General features: G+C 31.5%; 2 protein-coding genes across 3 annotated transcripts; one reads left to right on the top strand and one right to left on the bottom strand.

The window, feature by feature from the left end:
• Positions 1-1482: 1482 nt before the first annotated feature.
• On the bottom strand, positions 1483-6052 carry LOC134247868 (small acidic protein-like). Its single transcript, XM_062730268.1, has 4 exons — positions 5898-6052; positions 3711-3797; positions 2918-2975; positions 1483-2134 (listed from the first exon to the last, which is right to left on the bottom strand). The coding sequence occupies exons 1-4, from the start codon at positions 5985-5987 to the stop codon at positions 1800-1802; spliced, it is 570 nt and encodes a 189-aa protein (XP_062586252.1). The 5' UTR covers positions 5988-6052; the 3' UTR covers positions 1483-1799.
• A 251-nt stretch (positions 6053-6303) lies between these two features.
• LOC134247869 (protein LTO1 homolog) lies at positions 6304-23710 on the top strand. 2 transcript variants are annotated; one of them, XM_062730271.1, is made up of 6 exons: positions 6304-6434; positions 14594-14699; positions 15014-15081; positions 17866-17980; positions 22490-22613; positions 23442-23710. In XM_062730271.1, the coding sequence occupies exons 1-5, from the start codon at positions 6382-6384 to the stop codon at positions 22559-22561; spliced, it is 414 nt and encodes a 137-aa protein (XP_062586255.1). In that variant the 5' UTR covers positions 6304-6381; the 3' UTR covers positions 22562-22613; positions 23442-23710. The 2 variants fall into 2 exon arrangements, with proteins under 2 accessions (XP_062586255.1, XP_062586253.1); XM_062730269.1 differs by having other exon boundaries at positions 23469-23710.
• The last annotated feature ends 371 nt before the right edge of the window (positions 23711-24081 follow it).

A 24081-nucleotide genomic window follows, 5' to 3' on the forward strand; every position in this document is an offset into this window, starting at 1 on the left:
AGTGGTAGAGACTTCATATTTGGTATGCATACACCACTAATTACGTTCTTTCAAATGACACCAAGATCAATGACCTTGTGACCTTGACTGTGACCTATATGCTAAAAATAGCACTAAAAATACCTTTTTCGAACTTTTGCCATATCTTTTGAACCATGAGAGATAGAGTCTTTATATTTGGTATGCATATTCCACTAATTACGCTCTTTCAATTGACACCAAGGTCAATGACATTGTGACCTTGACTGTGGCCTATATACTACAAATACTTTTTGGAACTTTGTTGTCACAGGACCCATAGTGTTCCACAAACACATCTTGTTTCAAGTAGAGATCATCAGAGTCAAGTAGTCGTGTACTAGCCTAAGTGGAATAAAAAATTATTTCTTTTTTCAAATTAAAAGTTAGAAATAAATTTAAAAATAAAACTGGTTGAGCAGAAAAAAAGCAAATGCATAAATATTAAATAATATTAGTATGTCTTCAATTGAAAGAAAAATGAAAATCTAACATTGACTGATGGCATAAGCATAACACTTTTTCCCGTCCAAAGCGTGAATGAGTTTTGGAGTTTTACCAGAGCTTGGGCACGGTGATAGAGGCCGAGACAATAAATAATCTAAAATTTTGCTGCCACCTCTCCCTCTTTTAGAATCAAATATGGTCAAGTAATGTTTCACTTGGAATTTCCGATTCATATTTTCTTAATATTGAAAGTTTAAAGGACATATACATGTAGTACAATACCCAACAGGTTGTATACATTGATATTTCATCATTGTCCATAAGCGAAGGAACCCGGGGGGGGGGGGGGGGGGGGGGGGGGGGCTAGAGGAGGCTTTTTTTGCAGTTAGACATGAAATAGACATTGAAAACGTGGACGTAAGTGTAGACTCCCCACTTTCAACAGGCACGTTACAATTTAGGTCAAAAAAGGGTATATGTAATCATAGGCGCTTGGTTTCAGGATGGTGTATTTTGTGTATTGTGTGTTTTTCTAGGTATGTCTGAATACCCTCATCAAAATAAAAATAAAAACTCGCTGAAATTAGCACGTTTAAAAAATGTCAAATATACTATATATAAAAAGAGTACTCTTTCTATATACAGTAAATTTGACATTTTTTATATTGAATATATATATAGTTATATTGAAATCAGACCAAAACTGTAGAAGTAGCATTTAAAATTGTTTACAGACAGACCACAGACACTTTCCCATCGCAAAAGTGACCACTAGAGCTAAAATTCCATTTTCTCGGGATCAATTGGAAGGATAGAATGACAATATTTTATGTACATTTAAAAATGAAAAATTTTTGTCTGCATTTCTTAGTTAAGTTCACCCAGTACATGTACCTTATACCTGCATTTTATTTTTATACTTAAAATTATGCCGTTGAAAAGAATTATTTAAATTGTTTTTTCTGTTAAATAAAGTACATTGTACCACAAAAAATACCTGTACATGTACTGACAACAAACCAGAGATGAATTTTTTAATTGCAAAATGACATTGCTAAGCAATTTATGATTCAATGTAACAAATTATGGCATTTAATGATACACATTTTGTTTGTATGACATGGTTTGAATAATACTTCAGCGCAAAAACATACTGCTGTAGTTATATCATAGTGCACAAGTCCTTCAACATTATCTAAGAATAAAACCATGTCATTCATTGTCAATAACAAAACACATATCACGGGACTTGACCGTCGAACAAATCTGAGGTCACAGTTAACTGTTTCTATTTATGCTTTTTCATTTTCTAAAACAATTTTTTTCAAAAAGTTTCATGAACTCGCTTTAACAAAATTCATCTTCATTTTCTTTTTCACACTTTCGTCTTTTTTCTCATTATTCTCTAGTTTGTGTTTTTGTGGTGATTCTTCAGAATTTTCACTTTCCTCTGCACTCTTTGTGTCTGGAACACTGTCCTCCCCGGAGTTATCTTCCTTTGCTGTGACTCCACTCTCTTCGCCTTCCTTGCTTTCTTCTCCCTCTTTCTTCTCCTCCTCCTTGTGAAACCCCAGCCCTAAATGACCTTTGAACCCACTGGCTAGCTTATGCTCTAGTCCCTGATTAAACTGTTCTTCTAAGTCTTCAGTAATATGTACATTTTCATTCTCTGAAATTACAACCAAGGAGTTTTAATCACAATTATTATGCATAGCGGCATTCTTTATCATATAGCATCCTTTATTCAGGGCCCAGGGCCAAAAACTCAAAAGTCTCACACTTTTCTACTACTTATTACTTTGGAAAAAGTGAGATAAAGACCAAAAGTGAGCTTGTCCAAGTTTTAAGGCCTCCAAGCCAAGTCTTACATACCCAAACTGGTCATTAAAATTTTCAATCAAAAAAATCTTTTAAATCATTTTTTTAAATATGAACCATTTATAAAAAAAAATGTGACTGAATTCAATTCATAGAAAATCTCTAAAAATGAGCACAAAATACCATTAAGTGGAAATTTTAGCGAGACGCAGTTTTAGCAATTTCTCCTTACTGTATTTTATTTTTAGCAAAAAGTAATTTTAGCGATTTTAAAATGCTCAGTAAAAAAGCTACTACAAATAAAAGGCAAATAATTTTTAGTGATATTCAATTTAAGTGATTTTATACGAGTCTTGCTTATAATGCCAAAATTAAATCCTTGCAAAAAACTTATACAGAATAAAATGCATAAATCATAATTCTAGAAGCATCTATACCCAATTTGTTGAAAAACCGACTCATTGTACTTGAAACATTTTTTCAGAAATGAAGATTACTCTATCCACAAAGGTGATTTTGACTACATGGAAAGTCTAGGCAGATATCAAACCATGGATTCCATAACTGTATACAAATTTACAGCCCATATAAACAATAAATCAGTACATGTATAATGTAAACTTCTTGCTCTTACTTGATCTGGTATGGACAGCTTCATGGTCTCCAATGATTATTTTGCCATGGTGATCTTTCTGCAAGAAATAAAAGATGTATTGATCAATATTACATGTATTGTAAGTAAATAAATGAACAAAAAATGTTTGGAGAGTAATTTCCATCAAAATAATACTTTCAACAAAATATTTTTTCCTTAATAATTTATAATTTTAATTTTTATACAAAAAAGTGAGCAAAAATGCAGATAAAAAATTAGCTGCAGAACAGTAGCATTATGGTTTTTATATATTTGTTTTTGACCATAACACTACAGATCCCGTAATGCAAAAAATGTACAATTTATGGCGCAAGATATTTTGCGCACTGTTCAGGAGAATTTCTCTACTTTCAAGCATTGGCCAAACTACCTTTCACTCCCTACATGTAATTCTAGACACATTCTTTAACCAATTTGTATACTTAATCCACCTCCCAACCCTTTATAGTCATCTCTAAGGTGATAAACTCGCTTGATTTGAATTTTCTGCAATCCAACTGACAATTCAAATGGATAAAATATGCAGATTGGTTAAAATAAGTGTCTAGAATTAGGGGGTGAAAGGTAGTTGATTGGACAATGCTAGGAAGTGGAGAAATTCTTTCCATCAGTATGTAAAAAATCTTGCACCGTAAATTGCATATTTTTTGCATTACAAGATCTGTAGCATTATGGTCAAAGACAAGTATATAAAACCATAACGCTAAAGTTTTGCAGCTTATAAACAATATATGTTAGTTGCATGTTTTTGGATAACAGTGAGTATTCTTACTTTAGATGCACCCATCAAACGTAAAAATTTCTTTTTCCTTTCATCACCTCCAAGATCCACACTTTCCCAATTGTTTGCTGAATGAACCTGCAACATTTTATTTTGTTAGATATATACAGTCAAACTTCGTTACCTCGAACCTGATGGGACTAAGAAAAAACTTCAAGATAACCAGGGATTCGAGATATCTAAGGTTAAATACTTAAAGAATATGTGATTGGGACTTCCAAATCACTTCAACATATCCATGGTATTCGAGATATCGCAGTTTAAGATACAGAAGTTCAACTGTATTTGACATTCAAACAATTATTTCCCTTTTTACAGTCAAGCAATGATAGAGCTCCAATTTAAAATTCCTACTTTTGCTTAATTTTTGCTTCTTCACACCATATATCTAATGAATTTAATGAAAATTTACTTATAAATATCATTGGATAATTGTGTTGTCTTTTAAACCTTTACATCAATTATTCTTTTTGGTAGAGAAGGAATAAACATTATGGGATTTCTCTAGATATCTTAATATTTGACTACTATTTCATGTAAAGGGGGGATACATATATAAAGATGATATTGCTCAACATTAGCACTGTGTGTAAAAAAAAAAAATTTTAGATAATCATAAATGTTGCAAAAGTCAGCATTCTTTTAGCAAATTTGGGGTACATTTTTAGAACTATTATATATAAATATATTATTGATAATATAATACAATTAAAAATATAATATAACCAAGGTTATAACAGCATTATCAGGTGATGGTTACTTTAGTTGCAATATTGGCCTGATCTTCACTTGCAAAAGTTCTAACACTTGAAATTAAACTATTGGTATAGTTCTTAATGGAATATACATGTATATATATGTAGACTATCACATACAATATAATAAAACAATATAAAGGAAAAACCAAACTATTTCAGATATCACATATATCACATATAATAAAACAATATAAAGAAAAAAACTGTTTCACACTTCAAAGAACAGACTAAAGTAGAAATCAGCAGATAATAGCAAGCAAGTAATCATAAAATTACTTTGGTACCATTATATAAATGCTATATTTTGATGGGACAATGCCTATTGAGCCATTTGGAAAAATGTAATTCTGAAAAACCAGCTTACTCGGTCTTGTACCCTGAGCAACCAAGACAGTGTACAGGAGGGAAACTTACATTTGCTTAGATAGAATGTTCTATCGTTAAAATGATATTGTCCTACGGACCCGGTTTAAAAATGGGATACATTTTTAGAACTATAATATATAAATATGTATTCGTAATGTAGCAAAAGATAACACGGGCGATAACTCGCATAGTGCATTTACTAGGCAACAATCTAGAGAGTTCCAAATGTAAACATGGGAATATATAAATATCACATATAATATGATAAAACAATATAATTGGATTTTCGTATCACATATATGCATTATTTTTAAAGAAAAAAATGCATAAGCAATCTCAAAAAGGTTTGTTTTGATTATTTGGATAGTTATTTCCAGTGCAAATCATTTTATATTCTATATAAATCTATATTTTGAGGGACAATGCCTATTGTGCTACATTGCAAGTATATGGGACGTATTCTAACTGTGGTGAGGGCTTGTACCGAGACACAGTTAGATTATTCTAACTAACATTTGCTGGCCCAACTACTTGGTGTACAAAGGGACAGTGCCTTTTGAACAGTCTGATGATACAGATTATCAGTCTTGTACCCGAAGTAGCCAAGACTATTGAAGCTCAGTAATATATTCCAACAGTAACACTAAAGTAGGTCAGAACTCTTTTTCATTTTAAATGTAGCTATATGGAATACTTTAAGTTTTAACTTGAGGTTGAAGTTAGAAACTCTCTTTGGATACAACGCACAATTTTTCTATTTGAGTAACATATAAGAATACAAAAATCAAATAAAGTGGGTCAAATTTCCTGAATGGGATATAAAGAACTAAAACAAATATAAGAAATGAAAATAAGCAATATTAAACAAGAAACTTTTATTGTCAGAGCCAATGAAAAACTTTATTGTGGATTATTTCAAGATTTTCAACTTTTAAGCAATGAAAAAAACAAGGTGTAATACCCAATATATTTATAATTTTTGTCGTATCTTATGTTATTTTCAATTTTTTAATCGAATACGAAAAAATCTGAGAAAATTCGGTGACATTCTTACACGTTCTGGGTTGACATCTTCACCAGTTTGAGATTTTCTTTTATGTTCTTTCTCACTATGCGACGATTTCTCCTCTGCCTGTGAGCTCATTGTCGTGCAAATTATCTGACAACCTTAAACTCTGGAGATCTGGAGATGTTTTGTTCCTTTATCAATTTTTCTAGCCGCTTGACACAACTGAAATAAATCTCGATCATGAAAAAGCTTGGTCTAATTTATTTTCTTTATTTCTCACTAGTTCAAATTGCCTGATATTAGAAATCAAAAAAATAAATTAATTACAATTAAGAATATATACATTTTACTTTTTAGTTGACAGATATAAAAATAAAAGGCAGGAAGATTAATTCTTTTAATTAATTTAATGAAGATCGAATAAGTTAAAGTTCCAGTTAACTTAATGGTAATAAATCTATGTTAAATAGACGCTTCAAAATATCAACAACAACAATTTTTTTTCAGTTCAGGGAAGATTTTTAAGAAAATGAATAATAATGAAGATGACATATTTCACGACATTATCATGTCTGAAGAGAGGTAAAGTACCTACCTGAAGTAGCATTTTTAGTTAATAAATCAAATTCAAATCCATCTAAAAACAACTCCCAAAAATTATTCTTGATAAAATGCTTTTTTTCTGTGGTTCTGAAATTTTAGACCATATTGAAATATGGCAAGATCTTGGTAATGTCTTTTGATTCTAGTGATATTTTTCAGTTTTGTACCCTAGGGTACATCCTCAATTTATTCTTTAGTAATAAGATTAAAAGAAGGGTATGTGGTGAAATTGTGTATGTAAATATATTCCCTATGACCTATCACCCTGACCTCATAGCCATCCACCCCACCCGTGCTGGCCAGCACGCTTCCTATCGTCAGTCCAGTCCAGTCCTTAAACCAATCACCACGTGTGTGTGTTACCTGTTCCTTTAGTATTGTTGTACCTGTACCTGTTTACCAATATGTAGATTTGTGTCTTAGTCGTCACCTTATATACTACTTTAAGGTAGGCGACATTATTACATAGTAAAATGTTATATTTTACTACAGGTACGATACAAAACACAGTACAAAAAAAACTACATGTAATGTATCAACAGACCCTTTTCCTATGAAATATTTTGCATAGGATTTATTCCCTTTAGCTGCCATATTGTAGGACAACAATCCCAGATCCCTTCATTATTCAACTTAGTTCAATTTGTTATACTTGTTACTGAGATAAAGATAACACTATTTTTCTTATGCATATATTGTTAGAGCCTCTATTAATTCATAATTTTAAGATTGTAAATGTTTCCCCCATATATTTCTTGCATGCATGTTTAAAATTGGTTGCTGGAAGAAGTAAATTCTCTACTTTGCCCTACAAGATGGCGGCTAAGGGGAATAACAGTAAACACCTAGGCAAAATATGTCATAGGAAAAGGGTCTATATCTTGTCATAGCTACTTGGGGCTGTGTTCAACACTCAAAAGCAGAAAATTCAAGAAGTATTTCTGCTTTAGATTGCTTTTCAAAAAATCCCTTGTAATATGTTTTACAATGTGACCATTGGGATGAGAGCAAATATGTACTAGCTATCAATCCTATGCACAGCTGACACTTGTACTGCCTATCCTCAATTCATTTAAAAAAAAAAAAAAAAAACAAAACAGTAAAAAGAAATAACTTCCCATGCATCAGGATTGAAATTCCGCACCACTTGGAATACCCAATCCGATTAAGTGACAAAAGTATATGACTTTAAAAAAAAATCCTGTTGATTTAGGGTGCAAACGATAGCTTTGTGGCATGGAAATTGCATTTAAATTGTTTTTTGTAACTTTTTCAAGTAACTAAGTTGTTGCCATGTGTAAGCCACCATGTTGCTATGCACCACAAAGGATTATTGGGAGTTTGGAATTTTTTCACATGGACTGATAAAAATTTCTTAAAGTAAGGGATAGATAGTACATGTAGCAGTATACAGTAGAAGACAGCCAATTAGAAAATATTGGTATAATACAGCAGAACATCAGTGTTTTAACTTATGCTGGACCTGTATGTTTGCCCAAAATTGGATGTAAGAACCCACTTGTATTACAATGTTGATAATTTTTTTCTTGTTAACCCTTTGTGTGCTGACTTGTTTTACATGCGCTGTAACCTCAGGACTGAGTTGTTTTGTAATATCAACAAAATTATCACAATGGTGTACTAAAATGCAAATATCTAAAATTGTTGACAACCAATTTACTTGAAATTTGGCAAATATATAGCAAATGGTATGTTTTTTAATATTTACAATTTTTTTTTAATCTAATATCTTATGTTGCCATGGAAACCAAATTTTCAAAAAAATTATTTTAAAATGACTTTTTAGCATTTTTACTATATTTTTTAGAGAAAATATTGCACTTTGATGAAAAAAAATTAATCAATCGCTTTAAAAATTCAATTTTAGTTTAATATTATGCAAAAAAAAAATTAATTTAAACAATAACTCAATGATAAAATCAATGTTATATATATACCGTTATGTTGTGAAAAGTCATTGTATACTTATCTGAGTAAGGGATGTATTCATGTAGGTTTAAGGGAATTCTGATTCAAGTTAATAAATTTTTTTCAGATTTTAACTAAAAAGAGTATAAATTGAAGATTCAATTAGCCTGTAAATATAAAACCAGTGATTATTTAAAGAAATATCGGCAATCATATAAGAAAGTATGATCCTCAAAGAATATGCAGTTTTCGAGGTTGGGAAATCTTGGAGCAAATTGGCACAACAATGAACTAATTGCTGTTACTAGTATTCATTTTCAAATTAAAGCAGTCAATATGTTAAATAAATAAAAAAAAAATAAAATAAAATAACATTTACACTAAGTTACAGAGGTCTTATTTTCTAGTGACTGGTATCTAACAACCCTAAATATACTCAAGTAATTCTCAAATCTCTTTTTTTATTTTGCTTTTATTGAAGAAAATGCATTTCTCCATGTTATTTGTAAAGTTTACATATTCATAAACTTTCCTCCCACAGTACTTCTCACTCTGTAAGAAATGTGGCATTTATTTTAGAAGTTTTATTCCTGGCTGGCAACAATAATTGCCAGCAGGAAAACTAGTATTTTAAATTTTAGAAATTTAAGCACCTTTAACAGTCATTTATAATGTTTTCAAAAATGACTTCGTTCAATGTGGTCACTGGTGAATAACAGTTTTGATTTTTTTCAATTGATTTTAGCTAATGATGGTTGACAGATATGTACCATAATATCAATCAATATAATATGAAATACTTTTAAGTTTATGCAAGTCTAATGGTATGGGTCATGGATATAGGCCAAGTAAGCTCAGTCAGTAGATCATCTGACCGGTGATGCAGGGGCCCCTTCTTAGATTCACAGTCCAGCCGTGCATTTTCTCCTTCCTTGTTACATATTTGATGCTATTGACCCCTCTGGATTTGCAAGTGAAAGTCCTGTCAGGGGCTAATAAGACTTTCGGTTGTGTCTGCAAGGATAAAGATAACTTTAAGGAGGGATATGTAATGGTTGTGCTATGGGTATCAACCTGGGTAGCTCATTCGGTAGAGCACCTGACTAGTGAAGCAGGGTTCTTGAGTTCAATTCCTGTCCAACCATAGTTACCATACATTTTCTCCTTTCCTATTACACAAGTTTTAAATGTGCCTGAATTTTTACTTCAACAAAAAATATTATTCCTAATACTGTATACAGGGAAATTTTCGCCCCTGTTTTATTTTTGCCCCTTTCACCCTCTCCTTGATTGGGCAAATTCAAATTACACCTCATAATTTCCTAAACAGAACTATGACTGGGTGAATTTAAAACGGGGCAAAATTGTTCACAAGTTCAAAACGGCGAAAATAACCCTGTATACAGTAATGAAATTTATATTTTATTTCCACTATGGGATTTCTTTGTATTCTTAGTAACTATTCATATTTTCATATTTAAAAATAAACATATCTTTGGAGACCAAAATGTAATCTTTGTTGATAAGTAATTGTACAGGAATTTGCATTTTTGAAGAAAAAAAATTTGACCATCATTAAAAAAAAATTCTCACACCAAATCTTAGCCTTTTTCTGTATTCATTTACTGTTACATATCTAGAAGGGATGGAATGTAGAAGCTTCTTGGGCCTTATAAATTTGTAAACTAGAGGACATATTACATATTAATAGGTAAAAAACTTGTACAGTGTGTACTTTTGAGTTTGAGAAGTACAATTCCTACAGTAAAACTTAGTTATAACAAAGTCACTGGGACCTATGAAATTACTTCACTATATCTGTAATTCTTTATAACTGTATAAGAAATCAATTAAATTTATTTAGCTGGGTATCCAAATTAACTTCACTATATCTGTAAATTCGCAATATTCGTGTTCGTACTAAACGAGTTTTGTTGTATTACCCAGTCTTTATTGTAATTTATTGAACAGATGTACATGCAAGTCCATACAATTTACAAATTACTCATTCTAAAGTCTCTGATCTCCTTCTTATGCCTACAAAAATGACAATTCATCTTAATTTTAAACTGTAGAGATACCTTTTATTTAACCAGTGAATTTTATAATTTTGTGTGTGCATGTATAGGTTGGGGCAGTCTCACTGTTTTTGGTTTTTAATAAAATAAAAATAAAAAGTGGAGGAAATGTGCAATTTAATCCACAAGCTTTATTCTGGCAAAAGTCTATTTTAAAGAAAAAGAAAATTTCTCCCCGATACATGTTCTTAAACTTGGTTTAAAAAAAATTCTGATACATGTAGTACCAGTTATTTTCACTTACTAATTAGGTCCCATGCAAACTAGAGTATGCCTTGAAGAAATCTAACTCTAAGATACCAAAGATCCGGGAACATATTTTCATTTTGAAATTATTGAGAGTCTATATAATCCTCATCATGGAAATAAAATGGTATTTTATTACTTACTGAAATAAAACAAATACCAAAGTTTACACAGATGACAGTCATTTCAGGGGAAATCAGCACTTCAAAATTTTTTCATCACTTTTTATCATTTTCATGTATATGCACATGATCAAATGCACCAATGCATCTTTTCTGATAACTAGCTTACATTTGAAGACACTATGTAGAAAAAATCAAGTTTACTTTTAATTTTTAATTGTGCTAAAAAATTTACAATTTAACATATACAGTGAGGTTGCCGTTATCGAATCACTTAGTAAATTTGCCTGGATATTTCGTACCTGAGTTTGAGTTAAATTCATTTTACAACATTGTTTGGTGGTACTATGTTTTACTTATAACATCATATATATTTTCCCAATAACCACTGATTAAATAAAAAATTATCGCTGTACTTGTATGAATGATGTTTTCTCCTTTACCGGATCATTTTCTCCATTACCGAATCACGCTGATTATTCTGGTTCGGGACCATGTAAATTTAAAAATAACCTTCTTACGTAACGTTTTACTATGCCTTAAAATATTTCAAACCCCACCCACTCCCCAAAAAAGTAGAAAAGCTAGGAATTTTTTTGAGTTGTTTGCATCCGACAATTAATGCAAAAACAACAATGAAATCATAGGGAAAACAAATGACTAGTTGATATAAGAGGACGTAAAAACTTATATGTGATGTACTCAAAACAGCCAAAGAATTAATTTTTGATTCTAAAATTGTACTCATTGAGCTATCACACCCCCTCCCCATAATTTTGTCGCTATTTAGATAGAAAATATATCGCTAGATATATGATTGTACCCCTCAAAAAAAAAAAAAAAAAAAGTCAGACGACCTTTTTATGCTTGATTAATTAATTGTTAAGGAATTTTGGTGGTTGATAGTGCGTCCTCAACTGCAAATGTATGGCTCCGCACCCCTCTCCCACCAACTGAAATTGCTTCCTACGAGCCTGGCTTCAGAGATACCCAAAGCTGAAAGGAACAATTATATTTTCTAAATGTCGAGACCCAGCACCTAAATTTCCTCCAAAGAGCAGAGACAACTTTACAAATAATGATGTTGGGATTCATTTGCTGAATTTCTCCATTCCAACATCCACAGTAGACTAAATACCATAAATACTGGAGGTTGTCCTTTCACTTTATATGGGTAGATACTTCAACTGTCCATCGTCTCTATAGAAATGAATAAGACAGCTCATTCTCCTCTAGCTGCTTTCATAGTGCTCTTTCTCCCTTTTACGTGATGACAGTGGTGGCATATATTCTATATAGGCAAAAGGCTGCAGTCTGCATATCATTTTCTCATTATGTAATTTAAACCATATATGTTTACTAACTATAGTATATGTTGAAAAAAGGGGGGGGGGTATCATAATACTCTGTTTATAATTTATTTAGCTTGATGTTGAATTGAAAAAGTATTGTTAGCAATATGCATTTTATATTATATGAGCTTGATCTTGATCATGACAAGAAATAAAAATTGATTATTGGAAATATTTTTTTAAGGAATAGGAAAACTGCAATCGGGGTATTGTAGGAAATAATGATTTAGTAGGGAAGTTTAAATTGCAAAGGGATAAATAAATAAAATTTCTAAATCTTAATTTTGTTTGGTAATCATGACGATTTTTATTTCGCTATCGTCGATGTCTTCACATTAGCTTACATGCACATATACCACCGGGAGACATTCTCGAATCCACATGCTTGGCACTTCTTACTGATTTTGGCTGCTGATTTTGTTTATGTGTATTTTAACCATCTTTATTGTACGATTTTGGTAGACATCTTCTGTTGTTTTTTTTTTAATTGTAACTGGTGTGCAAAAAACCGCATACGAAAAATTATAATTTGGACAGGATCCCTGCATCTCATACACTGATACAGTATTTCTTAAACAGCGATTCGTTATTGGAAACCTAAATACCCCCAACTTTAAAGCGAATACTATTAATTTCTGATTTAGAAATTGTATGACGCTTTCATGGCTTTTAGACACATAATTTTATTAAATATCTGCACCAAATTTGTTTACCTAGAATGTACGATTCACATTGGAGCGGTACCGAAAAGTGAAAGTAGTCTGCTTGTATGTACGCTTCTGGTCAGCGTTACAAAAAAGCTTGTTCATGTTTTTTAAAAATTAGGACATTGAACGAGTTGAATTTAATAATTTCATGATAAATGATAAAAGCAAGAATAATTCAGCATGACAGGGTAGGTTAAGCAAAGTATTGGACTTTGATAAGAAAAATACAGAATTTTCATCTGAAAGTGATTCGTTAACGGGTGCGATTCGTTATTGGCAACCTCACTGTAGTGTTATAAAAAAATATTTGAAATTTTTCCCAAATAGATGGAACATCAAGCAGCTTTAAACCAGAATTTTTAGGTGTAATTAGGGCCACTTAATTGACTCAATGATTGTCAATTATAAAATTCATATTGTGTATATTTCGAATACGTGTATCATGAATTAATTTTGCTTGATCACAAAAATATGTTGATAGATATATATTCTCTATATATCTCTTTTTCACTCACTTATTAATGCAATAACTCATTGGAAAATTTTCTACAATGTTCAAGGTCCTCCACATTTATTACTTTTATTAGATGGAACCTTTTTTATCTTTCAACATTTTTAAAATGGGTCTTTAGATTAAAAAAAAAATTGTTTACTTATTTATTTGTTTATTTATTGTTACAAAAAACAAATGCTTTTAATTAACAAGATGCTTCAAATTATTTTTTGTTAACCTTTATTTCAAAGCAAAGCTTGATTTACGTATGTAAACAACGTGCACAGAAAAACGTCTGTGCCTTACCAGGTTCAATCTCGCGCATTATTGTTTTCATTTAGACGATATAATGTACACATTATGTATGTCTGCTTACAAAACACCAAATAAACAAATAATAACTACCGTATGTCCAAAATATAAAACTTTGCCGACCATATAAGCTCTCGATATGCGACTGAAGTTCAGTAGCATGTGCACCCTACTTTCGTTTTAACAGGAAGAATTTCGCAAGGTTAAGGTCAAGTCAAGTTAACCAGAGTTTTTCTGCTAAAATATCGAAAATTTCGACGTAATTTTAAGTATTCTAACACAAATTTATTAGAATTATTGATATTAAACTATTTTTTGGATTTATTTCTTTATTTTCCTTTATATTTGAGCAAGTTAGTAGATATTTATTACATGCACGTTTTTTCCCTGTTTCCAAAAATAGCGGACTGACTTTCATCGTAACAAACGCCAAACACCTTCACTTTAAATCACAATTTCACAAACAATTCGCATATTTTCACATCTTAATTACCTATTTTTCAATGTGTTGTAGTTGTATAATACATTTTGATAGATTCTGAATAATTCACAGCTCATTTATACGTTTTATACGACGTTTTATGTGACGAAGCACTAATTTCAGACTCAGACCCAACATATTGGGTTCCCGCACGCAAGCGTTTGTGACGTCAGACCCAATATATTGGGTTCCCGCACACAAAGGGTTAATAAACAGTCAGGTTATTTTCAAGGTCTATGTGCCTTTAAAGTTTTTCAATGAGAGAATATAAATGTTGATTTAAAATTGGCCTTACAATCATGTGGATATGAAAATATTAGTTAAAACCTGGGTGTTTTAATACTAGGTATGAGATTAGAAAGTTTATTGTAATAGAAAATAAAATTTAGATTCGTTCAATCGGGGTTTTGTTAAACAGGTTCCGCCAAGAGGGTTACAATGCTGGGCTGAGTGTAGGGAGACAGACAGGTTATCAAGAGGGATGCAAACTTGGCTGGGAGAAAGGTGCTGCTGTTGGCTCAGAGGTACGGTTTTATACCATGTATGTACTAGTAAGTTTAAGAGGTCATCCCAGTATTTTAGTTGAGGTGCAAATCAATACGTGGCTGACACAAAATGATTCCTGAATCTTCTCTCCCACTTTGGGCATTCTTGCAGGAGACTGGGGCTGAATTTTTTGTGAGATAAAAAATATATGTAAACTTCCTGAATTTACCAGGTTCAGTAAAATTTAGGGTGTACTGATTTTTTTTTTTATAAATTGTATTTGAGGGGGATTCATTGGCAAAGGATTTAGTTTATTTATGCCATATGATTTTTACATTTTTTTGTTTTTTAGATTGGATTTTATTCTGGATTTTGTGGAATTCTGCTTGAGAAATTTAAAGATGATGACAAGAAACAAAGGTAGATAACTTGTTTATGTTTTCATATTTACCATTGATAACATTTACTTCCTCTGCTAAGTATTTTTATTGCCACATCATAGGCAAAGATTTTCTTTATATGGAAAATTTGATCATTGATTACACATGAGGTTTCTTTTAAAAAAAAGAAAACTTAATAAGCAGAACATTTTGATTAGATTTTGTTTGGTTATGATTTATTAGATTTACAGTCAACTCGTACACAAACCGAGTCGTACACAAACCGAGTCGTACACAAAAAGTCAACTCGTACACAAAAACCAGAAGTCAACTCGTACACAAAATATTGCCATTCGTACATAGGTTTTCCTGCGTGATTTAAGGTATAGTTTTCCCCAGCGTTATAAAAATTGAGGAGTCAACTCGTACACAAAGGTTTTTCTTGTGCATTTTGAATTCTTAATCAACTTTATGCCTCTGATTGCGCAGATTGTTTTTGTTTTGTTTTTTTAATAAGATTTTCCCGGCGTAATTAAATCCGAGGGTCATGCATATCCTATACACACTTTTGTTATTTCGATATATATTTATTTAATACATAACGATGGATTTCATATACTATATAAGTCCCTGACATAACTGAGAAGTCCGGTTTTTTAAAAAATCTATTTATTTATTTCTTTATTCCGTGGATTTAATTGTAAATATATTTTATATCTTTATAGACAACTAAATTTGATTTATAATTATTAAACATTATCGCAACAAGATACGTAAATTTTACATTTTAAAATTATTCTTCTTTTTATAAATGTAAGTATATAAATAAAGCGTGATATACTTTAGATAGGAAAGTTTTTATGGCAACATAGGGAATATCGTTATATACATAATTTAGGTTAGATAGTAAATGCGATCAAAATACATCGTAAGATATTAATGGTATATCGTATCATTGCAAACAATTTTTAAAAAAAATCATTTTTTTTTTCTAATTAAAAAGACAGTTATACGGCAGGATAAACATGTCTCTCGTAATCTCTTAAGAAATGAAGAAATTTGAACCAAATTAGGAGCATTTCGTAATTAGCGTTTGCCGCAGATCCCGAACAGATCTAAGAAACCACCGCGCTTGTGTTGGTTTAACAATAATGGTATGAATACCTAATAAGAGAAGCCACGGTTGAATCGGGTTGATTTTAAATCTCAAACCACTTACGTATTTTTGAGAAGAAAAAAAATCTAAGTCAAGCCACCAACGTCTTTTTGAAAAAAAAATCTAAAAATAAAGTTATAACAAAATTCTTTAATATACTCATTTTTTTCTGGATTATACATTATTCACATAGAATTAATTCCTAACAGTTGTAAATAAAACTCAAACAAGTTGAACCAATTAAGTATTTATCAAAAAAAATTAAATAAGAAAAGTAATACTTCTCTTCTGTCGCTTTTATTATTTTTTTAATAGATTAAACATTATTCGTGTAGGATTAATTCAAAACAATTGTATATAAATGTTGTGTACAAGTTGACTTCTAGTTCGTGTACGAGTTGACCTTTTTTTGTGTACGAGTTGACTTTTTGTGTACGACCTGGTTTGTGTACGACTCGGTTTGTGTACGACTTGACTGGACACCATTTATTAGTCCCCTCCTGAAGGGGACTATAGGTTTCCTTTGAGTCTGTCAGCCCGTCTGTCTGTCCTTGCATTCATCCATCCATCTAGATGCCCTTCTGTCTTTCTGTCAGTCTGTCCTATTTGGTTTTCCACATTTTTTTCTGAGCACTTGCAGATACTGAGCTGATTTTTGGTGTGTGAGTGTATCTTGATGGGTTACAGAAAGTGTTTGAATTTCTTTTCATTTCATTGGTTTTTGACATAATTATGGCATTTTTAATTTTTCATAATTAGATTAAGATAGAGTTTGTTATGCACTAAATTTAAGTTCCAAGCGAGCTTGTATCCTAAAGAGAAAAGGGGAACCCATTAGGGGACATGCATTGCTTTTGCAATACTCTCAGAATGCTTGTTATTAATGTGACATTCTTCCATTCCTTTGATCTCTAAAATATACTCTCTAGCTGGTACATTGTTTATTTTTCCTGGTGCCATATATTTGATTGAATACAGTCAAACCTCATTTATCTTAAACCAAGAAAAAACCTTCAAGATATCTGAGGATTTGAATTATCAAGGGTAATTTAATACTTAAAAATATGTATATCTGGTTTGGACTCCCATTAAATCACTTTAAATTTATATATATACCGTATAAGTAGAAATTTTAGTGAGGATTTAATTTTGGCATTATTAGCGAGGGTGCCGAAATCTCTAAAATTGAATATCGGTAAAAATTAATTGCGTTTTATTTGTAAGAACTTCTTTAATATGCATTTTAAAATCGCTAAAATAACATCTCGCTAAAAATAAATTACCAGTTTTTAAGGACAAATCGCTAAATTTGCGTCTCGCTAAAATTTCCACTTATACGGTATCCATGACATTCATATGATTGCTGTTCAAGATACTAAAGTTCAATTGAATGATTTTAAGATTATTCTTAATTAGTTTTTATAATTACATCATGTATTAAAATCTTGTAATATCACAAAATGCAATGTCCATTGAACACAACTAAGGGACAAAAGTCAGAACCCTTTTCAGTAGCATGTTTATGTGCAAATGAATTAAAACATATTAAATTTTAAAAATAGCCCCTATTCAAGTATCAACAGCTCAAGATCTGGTTTATTTTGCTGAGCATTTGTGTGTATTTAGTATATACATAATTTAGATAACTTTAAACTAAATCTGTTACAGAGTTTGTAAGGTCTTACAGGGTGTGTTAAGGCTCCTTGAGGAACTTCCTTTAATTGATCCCACCAATCAGGAACTGTTTGACAAACTGGAGAAAATCAGGGCCAAAATAAAACAGGTACATCAACTTATAACTAGTGCTAATTGTAACGGGGACCGTTACAGATGTTCCCCAAACGCTCCCCAACTTCCTTTTGGTGCCATATTCCCTGTAATCTCTATTAAATAAGAAATACTTTATGGAATTTAGACTTAATCAAGGTCTTCCCAGAAAAATACAAAATATATTTCAAAATAGGCATTGCACGCGTGTTCATGTGCGTAATGACCATATTATCTTGTCTACACTATCTACTATCTAAAATTTTAATATACTTTATATCAAAGCATTTAATCCAAAAGTATTAAAAATACACTCATTCGAGTGTATTATTAATTTAACTCATTTCACGTGCACGCACGTGCAAGCACGTGCATAATGACTACACGTTCTTGTAGGAGTCCCTTTTATTTATCTATGTTCTAAATCCCATCCTGTTTGGTTGAAAAACAAGGGAGTTATAGCCATTGGAAGTTTCAGCCAATCAAATTGCAGCACACATGCATGCGCATGATTTCATAAATTTTTATCTTTATCGTATTGAAGGATATCTAAATGAATGACTACATTTTAAAATTCCAAACATTTCGTCAAAAAACAAAGGAGATATAGCCATATAAAGTTTTAGCCAATCAGATTGCAGCACACGTGCATGCACGTGATTTCATGATTTTTTTCTATATCATAATTTAGGATATCCTAATGCATGACTTTGTTTTAAATTTCAAAGCATTTCGTCAAAAAACAAAGGAGATATAGCCATTTAAAGTTTCAGCCAATCAGATTGCAGCAGACTTAATCAAGGTCTTCCCAGAAAAATACAAAATATATTAAAAAAATAGGCTTTGCACGCGTGTTCATGTGCGTAACGACCATATTATCTTGTCTACACTATCTAAAATTTTAATATACTTTATATCAAAGCATTTAATCCAAAAGTATTAAAAATACACTCATTCGAGTGTATTATTAATTTAACTCATTTCACGTGCACGCACGTGCAAGCACGTGCATAATGACTACACGTTCTTGTAGGAGTCCCTTTTATTTATCTATGTTCTAAATCCCATCCTGTTTGGTTGAAAAACAAGGGAGTTATAGCCATTGGAAGTTTCAGCCAATCAAATTGCAGCACACATGCATGCGCATGACTTCATAAATTTTTATCTTTATCGTATTGAAGGATATCTAAATGAATGACTACATTTTAAAATTCCAAACATTTCGTCAAAAAACAAAGGAGATATAGCCATATAAAGTTTTAGCCAATCAGATTGCAGCACACGTGCATGCACGTGATTTCATGATTTTTTTCTATATCATAATTTAGGATATCCTAATGCATGACTTTGTTCTAAATTTCAAAGCATTTCGTCAAAAAACAAAGGAGATATAGCCATTTAAAGTTTCAGCCAATCAGATTGCAGCACGCGTGCATGCGCATGCTTTCATGAAAATGTTTAAATATCATGCTGTAGATCTTCATAATGTAGGAATACATTCAAATTTCAAAAGATTATGACAAGAAACAAGAAAGATATTGAGACTTTAGTTTCAGCCAATCAGAGCGAAGCGCACGTGCATGCACGTGAGATCTTGCTATTTTGACCATGCCATCTTGTCTATACTACTAATGTATCCTTATATTATGAGTTTCAAAAAAATTCATCAAAAAAAAGAAAAGTTACAGCAATATCCATTATATTGGTCATTTCACGTGTTGCACGTGCGCGCTCTTGCAAGCACGTGCGCGCAAAATGACCTTCGTTCGGCAAATCTACATAACATGTCTACTGACCCTAAAAACATTTTACCTTAGTCGGATGTGTAGTTTACAAGATCACTCGTGGACAAAATTTTCCCAGGAAGAAGAAAAATAATAATAATAATAAGAAACAGAGTAAAAACAATATGTTCCCCAACTTCGTTTGGGGAACATAATTAATCAAAGTCATATCAGCCATTAACAAACTGAAGAAGGTCAGGATCAAATAAAACAAGATCTTACTGATCGTGAACAAAAAGTTTTATTAGAAGGGTACTCCTCAGTTAGAGAAAGTATAAATGCAGGCGTCCCACAAGGTTCGGTATTAGGACCATTCCTCTTTTTGATATATATTAATGACATAACTGAAGATTTAGAAAATCAAATTAGGTTATTTGCAGATGATACTTCTTTGTTTGTAATTGTAGACTCTGATGCACAAGCCCCTGCCGTCTCTTTAATAAATGACTTGGAAAAAATTAAACAGTGGTCCAGACAATGGATGGTAGACTTTAACCCTAGCAAAACTGTAAATGTTAATTTTACCCGGTCAAATAAAGCTCATCCACAAATCTCATTTGGTTATGTAAATAGTTACATAGAACAACAGCAAAGTCACTGCCACCTTGGACTTATACTACAATCCAATGGTGGTTGGTCAGAACATATATCCAAAATATATGATAAAGCATGTCAACGTTTAAATGTTCTTCGCACCCTTAAATACAAATTAAACAGAGATTCCCTTATTAGTATTTATATTGCTTTTATAAGGCCTATTTTAGAATATGGAAATGTAGTATGGGATAATTGCACACAGGAACAGAGTAATCTATTAGAGAGTGTGCAAATAGAGGCTGGGCGTATCATTACTGGGTTAAGACGCAATTCTTCAAAACAAAAATTGTATAATGAATTAGGATGGCAAACACTTAGTGAAAGAAGAACTAAACATAAGCTTACACTTATGTACAAAATACTTAATGATTATACACCTGAATATTTGCAAGAAATGGTCAATCAATGCCTACCTGTTTCACATAATTACGCGTTACGCAATAATTTGTATCACTTACCAATCACTAGAACAGTTGCATACTACAATAGTTTTTTACCATCTACAATTAAATTATGGAATGATTTGCCAGATAGCTTAAAATCTGTAACAAGTGTAGCAAAGTTTAAACAGTGTATGCAAAATAAAAATCTTGAAGATAAAACAAAATCCAAATTATACAATTATGGACAAAGAAAATTAAATATACTCCACTGTCAGTTGAGAAACTTCTCTAGTAATCTTAATGCAGACTTGTTTAATCATAATTTAGTTGATTCACCTAAATGCTTAAAATGTGGATATTGTTTTGAAGACTCTGTTCATTTTTTCTTTCAATGCCCATGTTACGATTTTGCCAGGAACATTTTAATTACATACATGAGTGACCATGACATACCAAGAGATGTCAATATTGTATTATCAGGTTATGATTGTCTATCTCTTAGAGAAAATATGTTATTCTTTGACCAAGTTCATAATTTTATAAAAAACACTAAAAGATTTTAGTCTGAGCCTTCCTCTCCATATTCTTATTACTTAATTTTTTGTTTGTTTGTTTTTTCCATCATTTTTTTTTTCTCTCTTTTCTTTTAAGTTTATGTTATTGTTTTCTTTATGCATTTTTTCTCCTCAATTTTTCTTCAACTATGTATTCTTTATAATTCTCTTAATATTAATTTGTAATACATGTTTTGTTGAAATTAAAATATGTACAGTAATTTAATTGTACCATGTGTATCTTGATCTCAAATGGAGAGAACTAAAATAGGCCCTTGGCCTGTTGTTCAATCCATATTCATATTGTACTCTTTGTATATTATGAATAAAATACTTCTTAAACTATAAATAAAACAAGAGCTGCAATCTTAAGACAAACCAGGGTGTTTTCAGCTCTAACAAGCTGTGGAAAGTCAATGTTGAAATAGAATACATACTGCAATTTTCTTGGAATAAATCAAAAGTGTTATCAGCTAGAAACATCTGCCAGGCTTGTTCTTACAGTGTACATGCCCTCCCTTATCATAAGCTTCCCATATACATAAAGACAACTGCTATTTCATAGTTATCATGGTTATTCAGTTGTGTTATGTCCATGCACAAACACTTATTTTTTTATGTGTGATGTAAAAATGTATATACATATTATTAAACATGCTTTTTTTTTTTATTAAAAATCAGTCTGGGAAAAGAAAGAAGTTGCAATTAAAAGACTATTTATCCTTTACTATATCCACAGCACAATAAAGGTCTAAATCTGTTCTTTAAAACATGCCTATACACCACAGCGTGTAATGACCATTGATGATGATATATTATTTAATGAGATACCAAAATAATATTTTAATGCATTTTTATCAGTCTTTTCTTGGAGCTGCATTATCATGAAAATAAATTAATTTTGGCAGATGTTTTTTGTTTTTTCCCCCAGATAATTGTTTGTTAACAATTACATGGTTTCATGAAAAATGATTACGATCCTGACCTTTCTTGAAATTTATCACTTTCTGAAATATTTCCTTCAATTATTTAATATGCAGCGTTAAAAATTAACACACTTTTGTTCTAATCAGCATGTACTGCTTATGCCAGGTGTCCTCCTTGTTCTTCTTTATCATGTTTATTGGCACCTGTTTACTTATTACACCTTTATTGTGTGGGAGTTAATTAATGTAATGAAGACAATTAATGTATTTTATCTCTACAGGTGAACTCATTATTACCGATCAACATAGAATTTCAAAGAGGCAGACAAGACGTGAAAGGAATTTCATTCTGAAAATGAAAGTCCTTGATGATCTATTTCACCGTCTTCTTCCTCAACATGGAAGGTAAGCTGTTTTAGTTTGCCGTATGGGAATCCCATTCTGTGTTCAGGTGAATGAGTGAAGAATTAAGTCTGGGGTTCTCCAACATTTGAAATTTTACTGTGTTGCTTTTTTTTTAATGAATTTCCAAATGACACTATTCATTACAATTACAAAAGCAAGCATACACACACAATTTTGTTAAATCACTATGATAATAATTCAATAAACAAATGGTATGATCTTTCATACAAATAAAAATGAATAAATGGATATAAAAACAATTAGAATGTCTCCTGGTGTGGCTTCTAAGGGGGCCTCTGAGGAGACTTTACCCCGAAATGTCTTAATGTAAAGGCTGGATAAAAGAAAACAAAGAATGTCTCAAGTATGTAATATTAACATACTATAACACCAATGATCTGCACTGCCCTTCCCACACACAGACAAATGCACAACTGTTTAAAAATCATTTATATGATTAAAAGACTGATATAGTTAATTTTACCAGCATCTACATGTTATAAGTATAAAACCCTGATCTCTTTATTTACCTTAGTCCCAATGTCCTTATTTTATAAAACATGTATTGGAGGATAGAAGAAATATACTGGTACTATAAAAACATAAATGTGTAACAATATTTTTATTTTGTCATCGCGCTGCAATATTCCCAGGCTGCAGGGTTCTCCATGTGCTGTTTTACGCTTTTTGTAGGTAATAATGCTGCGATACATTTGTAGTAAGAAATCTCTAGCTAATACTGTGCCCTAGCACTTTGAAGTAAGCCTATTTTACGATAAACAGCTGCCTGTTAACCCAAAAATAGATAATTTTCACTTCAATTTGTAGGATGAATCTTTGAAATCTTCATTATAGGGGACTTCCACAGACAGGAGTAAGCTTTCTATCCAGTGACAGTGCAATGACCCCGTAAGTGAAAGACTCTAGGATTTATTGAGATCTCTACAAGTGCAGAAAGATATATCTTTATGCAGCATTTGACTTCAGAAATGACAGGCATCCACAAGCGTAAAGTGAAAGGAATAGTTCAGAACTCATTTATCAGTTGTCAAACATGTTGTATAATATTTTAAAATGCAGAAATAATGAATTAAAAGTCATAACATAAATGATGATATGCTTGTCTTTTAAGGTGCATAATGAACATTTTCTGTTATTTACATATCCTATTTTAATTTAAAATTGAGCCTAAAGCTATAAATGATTCCTAGGAATTTGAAAAGTATATTAAAAACACCAAAGATGGGATTAGCTGTCATGGAGAAGTGAGCACCCCCTGCAGACCGGTCACACCCAACATGTCATCCTTGTCATGATCGGGAAACAAAAAAAATCTATATACAAATCCCTGTATTAAAAGTGGTCCAACAACTGATATGGAAAATGTCAGACATTTGATGTAATGTTTTTTGCTGAGAATGTCACTGTTTTGACCATAGAACTTGCAATTTAAATTGTTGACTTTGAA

The sequence above is a fragment of the Saccostrea cucullata genome, unplaced genomic scaffold (genome assembly GCF_032062105.1).
Source record: "Saccostrea cucullata isolate Sc308-1 unplaced genomic scaffold, CSIRO_AGI_Scuc_v1 ctg120, whole genome shotgun sequence".
NCBI lineage: Eukaryota > Metazoa > Mollusca > Bivalvia > Ostreida > Ostreidae > Saccostrea > Saccostrea cuccullata.

What these genes read in the sequence shown, in the direction of transcription:
- LOC134247868 (XM_062730268.1), bottom strand. Translation starts at nt 5,987, where the DNA reads ATGAGCTCACAGGCAGAGGAGAAATCGTCGCATAGTGAGAAAGAACAT. An exon ending in AAGATGTCAACCCAGAACGT is followed by an intron (nt 3,798 to 5,897) that starts GTAAGAATGTCA and finishes AAAATGTTGCAG; the next exon opens with GTTCATTCAGCAAACAATTG. An exon ending in AGCTGTCCATACCAGATCAA is followed by an intron (nt 2,135 to 2,917) that starts GTAAGAGCAAGA and finishes TTGTAATTTCAG; the next exon opens with AGAATGAAAATGTACATATT.
- LOC134247869 (XM_062730271.1), top strand. Translation starts at nt 6,382, where the DNA reads ATGAATAATAATGAAGATGACATATTTCACGACATTATCATGTCTGAA. An exon ending in ATTATCATGTCTGAAGAGAG is followed by an intron (nt 6,435 to 14,593) that starts GTAAAGTACCTA and finishes TTTGTTAAACAG; the next exon opens with GTTCCGCCAAGAGGGTTACA. An exon ending in GATGATGACAAGAAACAAAG is followed by an intron (nt 15,082 to 17,865) that starts GTAGATAACTTG and finishes AATCTGTTACAG; the next exon opens with AGTTTGTAAGGTCTTACAGG.